This window comes from Hemitrygon akajei, chromosome 18, assembly GCF_048418815.1.
Source record: "Hemitrygon akajei chromosome 18, sHemAka1.3, whole genome shotgun sequence".
NCBI lineage: Eukaryota > Metazoa > Chordata > Chondrichthyes > Myliobatiformes > Dasyatidae > Hemitrygon > Hemitrygon akajei.
The window spans coordinates 35,623,917-35,641,157 of record NC_133141.1 but is presented as its reverse complement, the minus strand read 5'-3'; the positions used below and the strand labels follow the sequence as shown (position 1 = coordinate 35,641,157).

The following is a 17,241-nucleotide window of genomic DNA, read 5'->3' as shown; positions in this document are numbered from 1 at the left end:
CCTTTTGGCCCATTTAGTCCATGCCGAACTATTAATCTGCCTTGTCCCATCGACCTGCAGTGGGACCATAGCCTTCCATGCCCCTCCCATCCATGTACCTAACAAAACTTCTCTGAAATGTTGAAATCAAATCTGCAACTATCACTTCCTCTGATTGAAGAAGTTCCCCCTCATGTTCCCCTTAAATACTTCACCTTTCACCCCTTACACATACTGCTAGTTGGAGTCTCATCCAACTTCAGTGGAAAAAGCCTGCATGTATTCACGTTATCTATACCCCTCATGATTTTGTATGCCTCTATCAAATCTCCACTCAATTTTCTACATTTCAAAGAATAAACATGCTGTAAATCTAGATTAACACACACAAAACACTGTAAGAACTCAGTAAGTCAGGCAGCATCTATGGGGAGGAATTAAGTCAATGTTTTGAGCCAAGATCCTTTATCAAGACCAGAAAGAAAGAAGGGAGAAGCCAGAACAGCAGCAAAGATCCTAGGGGAAGCAGTTAGAATGGGTCTCACTGAAATGCCATCAAAGGGAAGCTTTAAACTTCTTCAGAGTAGCTATAACTTGAAGAAACAACACAATGGAACAGCAAATCATAAACACAAAAAACAAACGAACAGAAAAAAGTTCTGTCTTCTTCTCCCCCGCCTTTCCAGTCCTGTAGAAGGGTCTCGGCCTGAAAAGTCGACTGTTTATTCCTCTGTATAGATGCTGCCTGACCTGCTGAGTTCCTCCAGCATTTTGTGTGTGCTGAGTGAAACATAATGAGAGTCTCTCAGCATTTTTTTACACTGAACAACCTGGTGCAGACTCAGTAACCCCAGTTGTCAAAAATTCAGAACACTTGACATGGACTATCTTTATTCATATTTTTGAGCACATGTATAAAAACCTGCCATTTCACATTGCTTGTATAAAACATTATACAATGCTTAAAAGAGAAATATCTGCAAGGGACTACATTGATGTTAATGTTGGAAACTAGCTGAGATCTTGCACAGTTCCTGTGTAACAGGAAAACCTATGGGAGGATATCAGTAGCAATGTTGGTTCCCACACCCTTTTAACCTATATCCAGCATGTATTCAAGGCCAATGATGCTAATCTTCTTATTTAATTATTTTTCGTTTTGGCATTGTTGGGTTTGTTCCCCACCTTCAAAGAAGTTTGCATCATTATTGAGCCTCATTACTAGTGTCTTGCTAAACTCAGATCACAGATGTAGGTATAAGGGCAAAGGATGGATGGAATCTAGTGAGGAATGAAGGGGTCACGAGTGCTGAGATGTTTTGTTCCAACATCTAGAGGAAGGACTCATGAGAATGTCCTCAATGCATGGAAACAAAGATAGACAAATATAGCTGGAGGAAAGCCAGTCATCTTAAGAAGTTAATCTAAATGTTTGGTCTTGTATTCAGTGAAGGGTTTAAAAATGCATTTTGCAAGAACCCAAGGTGTCATCAGGCACAGACTTGTATCCCAAATATTGTTTGAGGTGAGCCATTCCGTACTAATCAGTGTTCTGTTCAGGAGGAGGCACTGGTTTACAATATTGGATTGTGCTATGAGTTTCAAAGAATTGTTCGCTGCTCCATATGTTCACTCCATTGGTTCCATTTTCAGAGGCAAAGCTCCTATTTTAATACCATGTAGTATCCACCCAGGCTGTCCACTGTAAGGGAAACAAAAAAGCTCTCAGAGAGTTAGAATGACCCCATGGAGACTGGGTTATTCTGGAGCAAGAAACAATCTCCTAGAGGAACTCAGCAGGCCGAGCAGCATCTGTGGGATAAGAAATTGTCGATGTTCATCCTGATTCAGGGTGCTGACCTGAAACGTTGACAATTTGTTTCCTCCAGCAGATGTTGCTTGACCCGCTGACTTCCTCCAGCTGATTGTTTCTTGCTCCACCTTCCAACATCTGCAGCCCCTTGTGACTCCACTGGGTTATGTTAGCTTGCTTTCTACTGTATATTAGAGGATTGTAAATGAAGATCGAAGTCGGCGAGTCTGGAGGTAGTGGCCCAAAGATGATATCTGTGAGTCTGGGTCAGGGACTTTAGATTGGCGGCTTGATGTTTGCACATCTAGGAGTCAGGGACAGAGGTTGGAGGTTTGAGGCCCAATATCTGTGAGTCCAGGCCCAAGGACTAGAGGCCTGGAGGCAGCCTGTCCTAGGATTGAGGTGTGTGTGTGTGTGTGCATGCGTGTGTGTGTGTAAGTGGGTGGGAAGGGGGTTTGTGTTACTGTTGTTGCCTTGTTTTATTCTGTTGTTGTGTTGAACACTGGTCATGCTATGTTGGTGCTGGAATGTGTGGGGATACATCCTTAGCTTATGCTGGTAGTTAACGACGCAGTTCACTCTATGTTTTGATAGACATGTGATGAATAAATCTGAATCTGGTTTCCTTCTCTTGCCCTCCCTTCTCAAACTGGAGAATACTTATCCATTAACTTGACCGCTGTGCAATTGTAGGCCTTCAAGTACACACTTCGAGTATTATGGGATACAACCTTGTTCATGTACTCTGGCTGAGGGAGCTGATCTCACTAATGTAATGATCTAGGAGATCTAGGCCTCATATGGAGCCAGTGATCATTAATGGAGAATGTGTGGAGCAGGTTAAGACCTACAAGTATCTGGGAGTACAGTTAGACGAGAAGCTAGACTGGACTGCCAACACAGATGCCTTGTGCAGGAAGGCACAGAGTCGACTGTACTTCCTTAGAAGGTTGGCGTCATTCAATGTCTGTAGTGAGATGCTGAAGATGTTCTATAGGTCAGTTGTGGAGAGCGCCCTCTTCTTTGTGGTGGCGTGTTGGGGAGGAAGCATTAAGAAGAGGGACGCCTCACGTCTTAATAAGCTGGTAAGAAAGGCGGGCTCTGTCGTGGGCAAAGTACTGGAGAGTTTAACATCGGTAGCTGAGCGAAGGGCGCTGAGTAGGCTACGGTCAATTATGGAAAACTCTGAACATCCTCTACATAGCACCATCCAGAGACAGAGAAGCAGTTTCAGCGACAGGTTACTATCGATGCAATGCTCCTCAGACAGGATGAAGAGGTCAATACTCCCCAATGCCATTCGGCTTTACAATTCAACCGCCAGGACTTAAGAACTTTTTAAAAGCTATTATTAATGCTTTTTGAGATAGTGATTTAGATGCATATCATATTTTTTTACTGAGTTAAGTATTGTATGTAATTAGTTTTGCTACAACAAGTGTATGGGACATTGGAAAAAAAGTTGAATTTCCCCATGGGGATGAATAAAGTATCTATCTATCTATCTAATGTAGGCCTTGAATCATTTACCTTTCAATGAGTTAATTATGAAGCTGGATTCATCTGGGAGGTTCTGAATCATCTGTAAAAGAGAAGTAAAATGTGAAAAAATCCCCACATGTTGTTCTCTGGTCACATTAGACAAGGCATCAGGTCTAAGGGAATCGTTTCACTTGCAGGTTCCCTTCCACATCAGACATCATATCAACATAAGAAGATAAGAAACAGGAGCAGGAGTCGGCCATCCGGCCCATCGAGCCTGCTCCGCCATTCAATAAGATCACGGCTGATCTGACCATGGAGTCATCTCCATCTACCTGCCTTTTCCCCATAACCCTTAATTCCCTTACTATGTAAAAATCTATCTAACTGTTTCTTAAATATATTTAGTGAAGAAGCCTCAACTGCTTCCCTGGGCAGAGAATTCCACAGATTCACCACTCTCTGGGAAAAACAGTTTCTCCTCATCTCCGTCCTAAATCTTCTCCCCTGAATCTTGAGGCAATGTCCCCTAGTTCTAGTCTCACCTACCAATGGAAACAACTTTCCTACATCTATCTTATCTATCCCTTTCAAAATTTTGTATGTTTCTATAAGTTCCCCTCTCATTCTTCTGAATTCTAGAGAGTATAGTCCCAGGCGACTCAATCTCTCCTCATAGGTTAACCCCCTCATCTCTGGAATCAACCTGGTGAACCTCCTCTGCACTGCCTCTAAAGCCAGTATATCCTTCCTCAAGTGTGGAGACCAGAACTGCACACAGTACTCCAGGTGTGGCCCCACCAGTACCGTGTATAGTTGCAGCATGACCTCCCTGCTCTTGAATTCAATCCCTCTAGCAATGAAGGCCAACATTTCGTTTGCCTTAATAACCCATTGTACCTGCAAGCCAACTTTTTGCGATTCATGAACAAGCACTCCCAAGACCCTCTGCACAACAGCATGCTGAATTTCTTCATCATTTAAATAATAATCTGCTCTTCTATTATTCCTTCCAAAGTGGATGATCTCACATTTACCAACATCTGCCAGACCTTGGACCACTCACTTAACCTATCTATATCCCTCTGCAGACTCTCCACATCCTCTGTACAATTTGCTTTTCCACTCAGTTTAGTGTCATCAGCAAATTTTGCTACGCTACACTCAGTCCCCTCTTCCAACAGCTGTGGGCCCAGCACCGACCCCTGCGGCACCTCACTCACCACAGACTGCCAACCTGAGAAACACCCACTTATACCAACTCTGCCTTCTATTGGTTAACCAATCCACTATCCATGCCAATACACTTCCTCCGACTTGATGCATCCGTATCTTATTTATAAGTCTCTTGTGCAGCACCTTATTGACATCCAAGTATATGACATCCACCTGTTCCCCTCTAGCCACTGCACTCATTATGTCCTCAAAGAACTCCAGTAAGTTTGTCAAACAGGACCTGCCCTTTCAGAATACATGTTGCATCTGTCTAATGGAACCACTCCTTTCTAAATGTTTTGCTATTTCTTCCTTAATGACAGCTTCAAGCATTTTCCTGACTACAGATGTTAAGCTAACTGGCCTATAGTTGCCCGTCTTTTGCCTACATCCTTTTTTAAAAAGTGGTGTGACATTTGCTGTCTTCTAATCTGCCAGGACCTGCCCAGAGTCTAGAGAATTTTGGTAAATGATTACCAACACGACTACTATAACCTCCGCCAAATCTCTCAGCACCCTGGGATGCATCCCATCAGGACCAAGGAACTTATCTACCTTCAGGCCCTCTAGTTTGCTCATCACTATCTCTTTAGTGGCATTGATTTTATCCAGGTCCTCACCTCCCATTTCGTGCATAACATCATTATGGAAGGTCATCTCTGTTCCTTTATTGTTGTGGGGCCTAAATCCTGAAAAAACCCTACTTAACGTAGACAAATGCGAGGGGTTGCATTTTGGAAGGAAAAACCAGGATAAAACTTGCACAGTGATTGGTAGGGCACTGAGTATAATTTTTCATAAATTCTATTGTAAATGCATGCAAGAAAATGAATCTCAAGGTAGTATCTAGTGACATACATTCAGTGGTCACTTTATTAAGTACCTCCTGTACCTAATAAAGTAGCCACTGAGTGTATGTTAGTCGTCTTCTGCTCCTGTAACCCATCCATTTCAAGGTTTGATGTACTGTGCATTCAGAGAGGCTCTTCTTAACAAGATGCTCTTGTTAAACGTGGTTATTTCAGTTACTGTCGCCTTCCTGTCAGCTTGAATCAGTCTGGCCATTCTCCTCTGATCTCTCTCATTAACAAGGCATTTTCACCCACAGAACTGCCCCTCACTGGATGTTTTTTTTGTTTTTCACACCATTCTCTGTAAACACTAGAGGCTGTTGTGCACGAAAATCCCAGTTTCTGAGATCCTGAAACCACCCTGTCTGGCACCAACCTTCATTCCACAGTCAAAGTCACTTAGATCACATTTCGTCCCCAATCTGATGTTTGGTCTCCGCAGGACTCACACCACCAAGTTCAATAACAGTTATTACCCCACAACCATAAGGCTCTTGAACAAAAGGGGATAATTACACTCACTTACTTGCCTATCCACTGAGATGTTCCCACAATCAATGATCTCAGTTTACTGATTTTTCATCTTGTTATCTCATGTTTTCATTATTTATTGCTATTTATTTATCTTTGCATTTGCACAGTCTGTTGTTTTCTGCACTCTGGTGGATCTTTCATTGATCCTGTTATAGTTATTTTTCTATAGATTTGCTGAGAATGCCCACAGGAAAATGTATCTCAGGGTTGTATATGGTGACATATACATACTTTGAACTTTGGTCTGAACAACAATTAAACCTCTTGACCATGTCAGCATGCTTTTATGCATAGAGTTGCTGCCACATGATTGGCTGACTAGATATTTGCATTAATGAGTACAGGAGATACCTAATAAAGAGGCCACTGAGTTTATACAGATTGATATAAATTTACTTTGAGGAGTGCGGTTGAACAAAGGGATCTGGAAATACAGATCCGTAATTCTGTGGAAGTGTTGATAGGGTCATAAAGAGAGCTTCTGGCACACTGGCCTTCATTAATTAGGACACTGAGTACAGGATTTGGGATGTTGTATTGAAGTTGTATAAGATGGTGAGGCTGAATTTAGAGTATTGTGAGCAGTTCTGGTCACCAGCCTGCTGGAGCGGTATCAATAAGCTCGAAAGAGTATACATAAAAACTACAAGGACGTTGCCGGACTTGACAACTTGAGTTGTAGGGAAAGGTTGAATAGGCTAAGATTTTATTCCCTGGAGAATGAGGGGAGATCTTATAGAGGTATACAAAATGATGAAGGCTATAGCTAGGGTGAATGCATGCAGACTTTTCCCCCTCAGGTAGGGTAAGTCAAGAATTAGAGGTCATTGGCCAAGGGGGAAAGGTGAAATATTTAAGGGCAAACTTCTTCACTCAGAGTGTGGAATGAGCTACCAGGAGAAGCGGTGGATGTGGGTTCATTCGTAACAGTTAAGAAATGTTTGGATAGGTACTTGAAAATGTTTTGGAAGAATATGTTCCAGGTGCAGGTAGATGGGACAGGGCAGTAGAATTAGAATTAGAATTTATTTAAATCTAACATCCATCCCAGAACATGAGGGAGTAAAAATCTTTGTGTTATGACTCTGTTGCAATGTACAGACATGTGAATTTAAAAGTCTAATAGCTTGTAGAAAGAAGCAGTCCAGTAGGCTGTTGGTCCTGGCAGTACCGTTTGCCAGAGGAGGCAACTGAAACGCTCTATGGTTGGGTGGGTGACTGGTGTCCCCGATGAACTTCCAGGTCTTCCTTCTGCACCTGCTGCTGTAAATGTCCTCAGTGGAGGGAAGTTCACATCCACAGATGTGCTGGGCTGTCCGTACCACTCTCTGCAGTGCCCACCGATCAAGGTTGGTGCAGTTCCCGTACCAGTATCGGGTTACCACGAGCAAGATGAGTCGAATGGTATATTTCTGTACTGTAGTACTCTGTGAAATAACAGCCTGTTCTACAGAGACTGCAGTGGCTAATCTACTGTGATTGAGTGGCGGAACAGACTTGATGGGCAGAGTGGCTTAATCCTGCTCCCAAATTTTATGGTCATATGGTTCAATGTGACATTTCATACAACCCCCTCAGGAGCAGTCAGGGATTGGCAATGAATACTGACTTTGTCAGCAATGCCAATATCTCAAAATGTATCCCAAAAAAGCCCTATAAATGAATGGAATTATGTGTCTGGTTATGGGCATCCATGACTTATTTGTGAGACAATGTCTCGTTCCTCCTCAGTCAGTGTTCAACAACTCACCTGGTCCCCGACCAGGATGTGGATTCCGGCAACTCCCTGTCGGTAGATCTGCAGGATCTCGTTGGGGGAGATGCTGAACAGGGCTGCCAGCTTGTTAGTTAGTTCAGCTTTTGTTAAGTCCTCCAGGTAGATTTCCTTGTATGCTGCCAGGAGGGAAGAAGACAGAGTGAGTGAATCCATCAGAAGAATGCCACGAGCCTAGCAACGGACATAAACATAAATCTACTGGACTTGAATTACACACACAAAATGCTGGAAGAACTCAGCCAGTCAGATAACAGCTATGGAGAGAAATAAACAGCTGATGTTTCAGGCCGAGACTCTTCATCAGGACTGGAAAGGAAGGGGAAAAAACCTAGAATAAGAAGATAGGGAAAGGGAAGGTATCAACCCTGTACATTTTCCACCTATCACTTCCCAGCTTCTCAGTTCATCATCCCTCCCCTACCCCACCCTCTCTCCCCCTCACCTGGTCTCTCCTATCGCCTGCTGGCCTGTACTACCCCTCCCCCTCCTTCTTATTCAAGCTTCCTCTCCGTAGATGCTGCCCGACCTGCTGAGTTCCTCCAGCATTTTATGTGTGTTACCCAAGATTTCTAGCATCTGAAGAATATCTTGTGTCTGTAGACTGGAGTCTGTTTTCTACCACTTACAGGGGTACAGACTCCTCCTCACTTTCTGTTTTTCTTCACAATTCACCTCACACTCACTGTGACCAATTTCATGTAAGTGGGCTCAATATGTGAATGGTGGAGTCTCAGCCTTTTTGCGACTGAGAGAGTTTAAGCTGATAATATTCAATTTTTATTTCATGCACCATTTACAGACGTACAGTGGAGAGCATCCTGACTGGCTGCATCACAGCCTGGTATGGAAACACTAATGCCTACAGAAAGTGGTGGACACAGTCCAGTCCATCACAGGCAAAGCCCTACCACCATTGAGTACATTTACAAGGAACACTGCCACAGAAAGCAGCATCCATCATCAGGGACCCCACCATCCAGGCCATGCTCTCTTCTTGCTGCTGCCACCAGGAAGGAGGCCCCACACTACCAGGTTCAGCAAGTTGTTACCCTACATCCATAGGCTCCTGTCACCAGAACATTGAACTGATTCCATGACCTACAGAATCATTTTCAAGGACTCTTTACAACTCATGTTCTCAGTATTTTGTTTTGTTTGCAGTTTGTCTTTTTTGTGTATGTTAATTGCTTGTTGCTTATATATATTTTTTGTAAATTCTATTGTATTTCTTTAGTTTTTCCTGTAAATGCTGGCAAGAAAATGAATCTCAAGGTAGTATATGGTAACATATATGTACTTTGATCATAAATTTACTTTGAACTTTGACCCTGTAATTGTGCCCTCTCAATGTGGGCAAGTGATAATTGAGCATTACAGTGGAAGTTTTCCCTCTGGCTCATCCACCCTTAGCTGCCCAACTTATCCATTCAGTCGGTTGAAGGAATTATCTGGCTGGATAATTTCTGACCATTAGGAGGCCTTTTCTCTGATCTCCAAGAACTTCACAATAGGTTTGCCAATCAGCCAATAAAAAGAGAAATGTCTGGAAATGCTGAGTAAATCAGGAGCTGTCTTTGAAGACAGAAACAGAGTTCAAAAACGGACTTTGAAGATTCAGGCTGATTAGCTTTCATTTCCCTGGGATATTAAGTCTGTTCTCCTCTCCACAGATGCTGCTTGACCTGCTGAGTATTTTCAGCATTTATTGTTTTTTTTTGTTTCAAATTGCCAGCATCTGTAGGATTTTGATTTTGTTAGGCAAGTTAATTTCTCCTGGGCTACAGTGACAGGGAAATCCCTGGAGTTCTGTGGCAAACTTGGAGGTTGCAATAAGTTGAATAAAGGTAAGATTGTGTTGGTCTGTGACAGATCTTGCATTCCTGCCCCACCGCTCACTCTCACCCTCACAATCAGCCACTTACTGACCGTACTGCTATGTCCCTGACCATGCTCTTCTGGTACTGGAGCAGCTACATACCACACACAGAAGCATTGGGAGAGTCTTGGGAATTCTCCTGCTCTTTCCCTTGCTGTGGTTCCTGACACATATAAATGGTGAGCCGTGGTCGAACGGACCTGTGGACACAAGCAGTAGGATCATGGGATTGTTTTCTGGTCTTGCCACGGGTTGTCCCCTCTGCTACTGACAAGAAGCCCCTCAGCAAATCTTTCCAATCTGGCCTGTCTGTCAGAGGCCAGGGTCCAAGTCCCATTTCAGAGACTCATGTTCATAATTTAAACCAAGACTCCAGTACCAAGGGAGTGGTACTGCTGGATATGACATTAAATCGAAATACATCTGCCCTCTTGGGCTGGGTGTAGATGATTCCATTGTACTAACTAGAGAATAGGTTTTCATCCGCCAGACTATTAAACCTTTAACAAGCAGATTACCTGATCGATATGACATTACTATTTGGTTCAAGTTGGTTGTTCTGAGTCCTACATTACAGAGTTGAGGCTTTATAAGCCATTGGGCAGACCATATCTGTAGTATTGTGAGCTGTTTCGGGCCCCATATCTAAGAAAGGATGTGCTGGCATTGGAGAGGGTCCAGTGGAGGTTCAGGAGAATGATCCTGGGAACGAAGGGTTAACCCATGGGAAGCACTCGATGGCTCTGGGTCTGTACTCGCTGGAGTTTAGAAGAATGAAGGGTGCGTCTCATTGGTAATAAATCAGCCATGATTGAATGGCGGAGCAGACTCGATGGATTGAATGGCCTAATTCTGCTCTGCAGCACTGAGGCTGTAAGACTGCCCTGGCTGCTGTGCTTCACGTCTGCAAGCTTCGCAGCAGTTTGCCCCACAGATTTGATAAACTGCGACCAAGGCTTTGGGCCTACTCCGGACTGCTCCAGCGATGTGGATCTCAGGACTCAATTTAGTTCGGATTGCTGTTGTTATTGCTCACTTCTATTGTTTGCATGAGTTGTTTTGGTTTTTTTCCTCTTTCTCTGTGAACATTAGGAGTTGGTCTTTTTTTTAAATTGGGTTCTTTCAGGATTCTTGCTTTGTGACTGCCTGTAAGCAGATAAATCTCAAGGCTGTATAATTTATACATACTTTGATAATAAATGCACTTGAATCTTGAATGCCTTATGGTCTTATGAAACTTATCAAATATTGAAAGGCCTAGATAGACTGGATGTGGGTAGTGGGGGAGTCTAGGACTAGAGGGCTCAACCTCAGAGTACAAGGATGTTTAGAACAGAGATGAGGAGGAATTTCTTCAGCCAGAGGGTGGTGAATCTGTGGAATTCATCGCCACAGACGGCTGTGGAGGCCAGGCCGTATTTAAAGTGGTGTTGATAGATAGCTTCTTGATTAGTAAGGGTGCTGAAAGAAGGAGAATGGGGTTGAGAGGGATAATAAATCAGACATGATGGAATAGCAGAGCAGACACTGGGCTGAATGGTTTAATCCCGCTCCTGTGTCTTATGGCCATTAGGGGATTGGAAGCTCTTCATTTACTGCAGAGTTGGGACATTCTGCAGTATTGAAATCACCAAATATAACCCCCCTTGTCTCTTCCTTTCACCTTCTTTAAACTTCTGCTTGGAATCAGTTGAATCAATGCAAAATATCTTATTAACTTAAAGACACTGTTTCATTCTATCCTTTGCCTTTCACATCATTGCTGGAATAGCAATCTCCGGAGTTAATGGTGGGGCAGCTGGTTGACCTGCTGTCTTGCAGCTCCAGTGCCCCAGGTTCAATCCTAAACTCCGGCAATGTCTGGGTGAAGTTCGCACATTCTCTCTGGTTCTTCTGGGTGCTCTGGTCTCCTCCCATGTCTCAAAGATGTCCAAGTTAGTAGGTGAGATGGCCACTGTAAAATTGCCCTAGTGCAGATGGGATGGAAAACTTATAGGGACTGGGAGAAGATAGTTAATGAGGAAGCTAGTGGCAGAAGGGGATTGTTGAGTGTGCAGGAGACTGCAGAGGGGTGAGGACACAGCTCAACACATCATGAAAACTAACTCCACTTTGTGGATTCTGTCTGCACTTCTTCCTCCCTCGGTAAACCAACCCGCGTAATCAAAGATCCCGCCCACACCCGACACTCTCCCTTCTCCCTCTTTCCCATTGGACATGATACAAAAGCCTGAAAGCACATACCACCTGACTCCTATCCCGCTGTTATAAGACTATTGAACAGATCTCAAAATCTACCTCTGAACCTTGTTCCTCATTACGAGTCTGCTTTGCACATTCATTTAAGGTGAGGGGGTAAGTTCAAAGGAGATGTGACACTGAGGGTGGCGGGTGCCTGGAATGTGCTGTCTGGGATGGTGGGTAGAGGCAGAAACATTAAGAACTTGTAAGGGACGTTTAAATGGACACATCAATGTGAGGGAAATGGAAGGATATGGACATTGTGTGGGCAGAAGGAACTAGTTTAGTTGGCTATTTGAATACTAATTTAATTGGTTCAGCACAATATTGTGGGCTGAAGGGCCTGTTCCTGTACTGTTCTATGTTTCTCTGTAACTGTAACACTCAGAATCGGGTTTATTATCATTGAGATATGACATGAAAATTGTTGTTTTGTAGCAGCAGTACAGTGCAAAGACAAAAAAACAATAATTTACAAGAATAAACAAATAAAGGAATAATAAGGTAGTGTCCATGGGTTCATGAATCATTCAGAAGCCTATGGCAGAGGGGAAGATGATTCACGAGGCCATGAACATTGTTTCACTACTGCACTTTGTTTTTTTATTCTATTATTGCTTTTCCCTGATGCGCTGAAGTGATCTGCATGGATACAATGCAGAACAAGATATTTCACTGTACCTTGTGAAAATAATAAACCAATTTCCCAATTTAACAATAAATGGCCTGCCTCTAAGCATTTATTTATCGATCTATCTATCTATTTATTTCTTCACTGATTGACGCAGTGCGGAGCAGGACCTTTCGGCCAAATTGCACACATTTAACCCTAGCCTAATCACAGCACCAATTAACCTACTAACTAACACGTCTTTAGACTGTGGGAGAAAACTGGAGTACCCAGAGGAAACCTACTAGCACACAGGAAGAACAGAGGACACTGGAATTGAACTCTGAACTACGACGCCCGGGTTGTAATAGTATCACACTAACTGCTACACAGATTTCATGTTCTAAAATGGTTTTAAAGGGCTAAACCGAACATCAAGATTTGTGTCCAGTTTAAGGGACCGAAATGGCATTACAAATGTTGACTGTTTTGCGTGTTTTAATCCAATCAATAAAGAAAACTAATTGCTAAAAGAAAATGGTTGCCAACCTAGAGTTGGGGAGAAAGCAGCTTCAGCAATGAATAGTTTCGCCACCAGATGGCATCCTCTATCCAAATATTCATAATCAACTGTTCAGTCCTGAGCACTGGAATATTGTTTTAAATCACTGAAACAGTTTATTCAGATTTTATTCAGTTAATATCTGATAATCATGCATAGAAATCTGCTTTAATTCCTCTTTCCTTTGAGTGTTTAAGGGCAAGATACCCTAGAATAATTGAGTGAAACTCTCGCAGAATTGTCTAGCCAAAACCAATCTCACAGTCCATGTCACTTAAAAGAAAAAAAAGTCTGTCTGTTACAAATTTTCAGTTTGTGAGATCTTTGTATGCACATATTAAATGCTTTCCTACAACACTGACTGCAGCTCAAAAGGATGGGAAACCAGCAACGGCTGGCTGTTTTTCAAACTTCCCACCTTTCCCTTGAATTCCTCTGCGTGTCAGTGCTGTTGAGGCAAGGAGCCCTCTGCAATTCAACGCCTACACTGAACATGATACCTGTTATACTTGTTAACAGCATGGAATAATTGACGGCGTAGCGTTTGAAAGATTCATGTCTTCACCTACTGTCACCAGCTACGGACCACCGATATTCCATGATATAGATGTTAACTGCCTTTGACTCTTCAGTAGAAATTTTACACGTTTATTCATCAATATAATGTGTGTTTCAGTTGTAAAGCCAGAATTTATCATTTATTTTTGGCCTACGGTTTAAGTTTCAACAATTGGTGGATCAATTGTCACATACGATAAATAATTGGTCATTGTAAATTGTCCCATAATTAGGCATGGGTTAAATCGAGGGTTACTGGGTGGCACAGCTTGAAGGCTTGGAAGGACCTGTTCAATGCTGTATCTCAAGCAATAAAAAAAACATAGAACATTACATCATAGTACAGGCCTTTTGGCCCACAATGTGGTGCCATTCTTCTAACCCACATAGCCCTCCATTTTTCACTCATCCATGTGTCTATCTAAGAGTCTCCTAAATGTTCCTAATGTATCTGTCTCTACCGCCACCCCTGACAGTCCATTCTATCACTCTCTATGTAACCTAACTCTGATATCCACCCTGTACTTTCCTGCAAACACCTTACAATTAGTCATTTCCCCCCTGGGAAAGCCTCTGGCTTTCTATCTATGTCTCTTGTACACCTCTATCAAGTCACCTCTCATCCTGCTTTGTTCCAAAGAGCCCTAGCTCGCTCAACCTATCCTGAAGATAGATTAAAGATGAGCTTTATTTGTCATATGTACATCAAAATATAGAGTGGAAAGCATTGCTCGTGTCAACAGTCAGGACAGTTGTGCTGGGAGAAGCTCGCAAGTGCCCGCTTCCAGCACCAACATACCATGTGGTAGGGAAACTCTACACGTAGAGTAGGTTACAGGGTTGGCACAACTTTGTGGGCTGAAGGGCCTGTAATGTGCTGTAGATTTCTATGTTCAATAGCATGCCTACAGCTTACTAACCCTAACTTGTACATCTTTGGAAAGTGGGAGGAAACTGGAGCAGCCGGAGGAAACCCAAGAAGTCACGGAGAGAATGTACAAACTCCTCAGACAGTGGTGGGACTTGAATCTTGATCTTCGGATCACTGGTGCTGTAAAGTGTTTATGCCAACCACTATGCCACCCTAACACAATCATAATATCCTCAGAAGACATGCTCTCCTATCCAGGCATCATCCTAGTAAATCTCTTCTGCTCCCTCTCTAAAGCTTCCACATCCTTCCTAAAATAATCATGGTCATATCTATTGATGCTCCCTTTTACGTTCAGATTTATTCGATTCCCAGTTCCTGTGGTGGGATTTGAACTCATCAGTGTCCCAGACATCATCGATGCTAATCCAGAAACTTCACCACAGTGCTGTCCACAAACAGTACGGGACAGGGCTATTGTTTATATTCAACATGTCTCCTCACCCCCTCCTTATATCAGCCCATCAGTCTGTTCAGTCATTGAACACAGAAACAGGCCCTTCAGCCCAATGAGTCTGTGCTGACCAGCAATCCCCCATTTACACCAATCCTTCATTTACTTTTATTCTTTTTACCTTCCAGTAAACTTGCCCAGGATTCACCCACTCACTCACTTACAGCAGCAGATTAACTTACCAACCCGCCTGTGTCTGGGATGTGGGAGGAAATAGGAACACCCAGAGGAAACCTATGTGCTCTCAGAGTGAACGGGAAAATGCCACAGACAGCCCGGGTTAGCTGCTCTACTCACTGTGCTTCTGTGCCGCCCATCTCCAGGTTCTGCTGGAAGTACTCCTAAAGAAATTTACCCCAATCACCCCCGTGGGAGCGTTTCACATGTCAGTCACACTTTTTGTTCCCAAGTTGAATATCTCATTCCCAAATTGAACAGTTATCTATTGTTTCTAGTTCTGGCCTCCTCCACTTGAGAAACATTTCCACCACACCCTTGCTCCCGGCCTGTTCCAGCGCACCTAAGACCAATTTGGTGGTGATGTACAGAAGTGAGGGTTCATCGAGAGCTCCTGGCTCAAGGGTGGCTGTTTTACCTCAGACGGAGTGCGTTGTAGAGCCTGATGCCATCTGCTGGGCCGCAGATCTGGATGATGTCGTCACGCGAGAGTTGAAGTAAATCAGCACCTGCAGGTTCAAGAATGGAACCGTCAGTGAAAATTAGAGCAACCTCACTGCTATCTGGGGGAGGGGGGATCTCACCGAAAGCTATCAAATATTAAAAGGCCTAGATGGAATCGACCTAGTGAGAATGTTTCCTATAGTGGTGGAGTCTAGGACCTATTGGAGGCAGTTGCTTTTTTTTGCTTTTAATAAGGTATTAGTTGAATTAATAAGGTTTATAGCAAGACTAAAATTGTAGTTACTAACATTTTAACTGGTATATTTTCACAATCGGTGGTGTTTGTCTCCACCTACTGGAGGCAAAGCGGTATTGCAGCTACATAACAGTTTACCCCCATTCCATTCTTCATTGGGACGTGACACGTGCTGTGACTGTGCACATGTATCTTTTAATGGGCACACTGCTTATCTCAGGGAAGTATTCACTGTTGGCTGCATTCCAGCACAAGTGACCATTTTGCGGAAGACCTCTGTTCAGTCCACAAAGATAAGCCTAAGTGTGTGAACTATATCAAGTAGATAATTAATTTAATGACTGAGTAAGTAAATAATTTAACTAATCAATTGGGGGAAAAGGAATAAAGATGCAATATGCTTAAAGAACAGTATGATAGAGGCAGTAAAGGGTATGATGAACAAATCTCCATGTTAAATGAGTGAGTGAGAAAACAGCATGAAAAGTAAATCTGTAGTGAGAGGCATTATCCAGAGTTGCAGGGTAAAGTGGGTCAAAGCCGTTGTGTACAGCAAGGGACCTTTGGTGGGCAGTTCTGCCAACCTAGTTGATGGTGTTACCGTGATGTCACTCAGTGAATAGCCCCCAAAACAGCGCCCCCTCGGGAACTCCAAGGAATTGCAAAATGGATCAACAGAGACCATGTGATGAGGACAGTGTGATGGGTCGAGCAGCCATGTCATTACTTGCCCCTCCAAAAGGAGCTATGGGAGTGAAACACACACAAGAATAAAGATAGAGATTATGAATGGAGACAGGAGGTTTTCCATCAACTACCAGAATCATAAAAAAATTGACACATGGTCCTAAGAAATTTTAGTTCCTAACTAAGGAAGCTCAAAGACTTGGGCTGAACTTCAACAAATTAAAAACATATACAAATTGCATCAATAAAATGGCATCCAAATTCTAGCCACTATGCTGTCTTTGCAGCAAGTAAGACATTTAGAAAGGAGTGGTTCCATTAGACAAACACAGCATGGATTCAGAAAGGGCAGGTCCTATTTGACAAACTTACTGGAGTTCTTTGAGGACATAATGAGTGCAGTGGATAGAGGGGAACAGGTGCATGTCATATACTTGGATTTCCAAAAGGCGTTCGATAAGGTGCCGCACAAGAGACTTATAAATAAGATATGGATGCATGGATTCGGAGGAAGTGTATTGGCATGGATAGTGGATTGGTTAACCAATAGAAGGCAGAGAGTTGGCATAAATGGGTGTTTCTCCGGTTGGCAGTCTGTGGTGAGTGGGGTGCCGCAGGGTCGGTGTTGGGCCCGCAGCTGTTTACCATTTACATTGATGATTTGGAAGAGGGGACTGAGTGTAGCATAGCAAAATTTACTGATGACACTAAACTGAGTGGAAAAGCAAATTGTATAGAGGATGTGGAGAGTTTGCAGAGGGATATAGTGTGGCGACCCACTTTCCGCGCAGGCG

The 17,241-nt window shown here is 43.1% G+C and overlaps 1 protein-coding gene across 2 annotated transcripts in view; it reads right to left on the bottom strand.

Annotated features, from left to right (window-relative positions):
- Positions 1 to 649: 649 nt before the first annotated feature.
- Positions 650 to 17,241, bottom strand: part of LOC140741312 (transcription factor CP2-like protein 1) — a 78,421-nt gene continuing 61,829 nt past the window's right edge. For both annotated transcript variants that reach the window (XM_073071386.1, XM_073071387.1), the window contains exons 11-15: positions 15,479 to 15,569; positions 9,630 to 9,727; positions 7,625 to 7,767; positions 3,323 to 3,374; positions 650 to 1,681 (exon numbers count right to left, since the gene is read on the bottom strand). In XM_073071386.1, the coding sequence (XP_072927487.1) occupies positions 1,644 to 1,681; positions 3,323 to 3,374; positions 7,625 to 7,767; positions 9,630 to 9,727; positions 15,479 to 15,569 (422 nt within the window). In that variant the 3' untranslated portion in view covers positions 650 to 1,643. The remainder of the gene's footprint in view (positions 1,682 to 3,322; positions 3,375 to 7,624; positions 7,768 to 9,629; positions 9,728 to 15,478; positions 15,570 to 17,241) is intronic.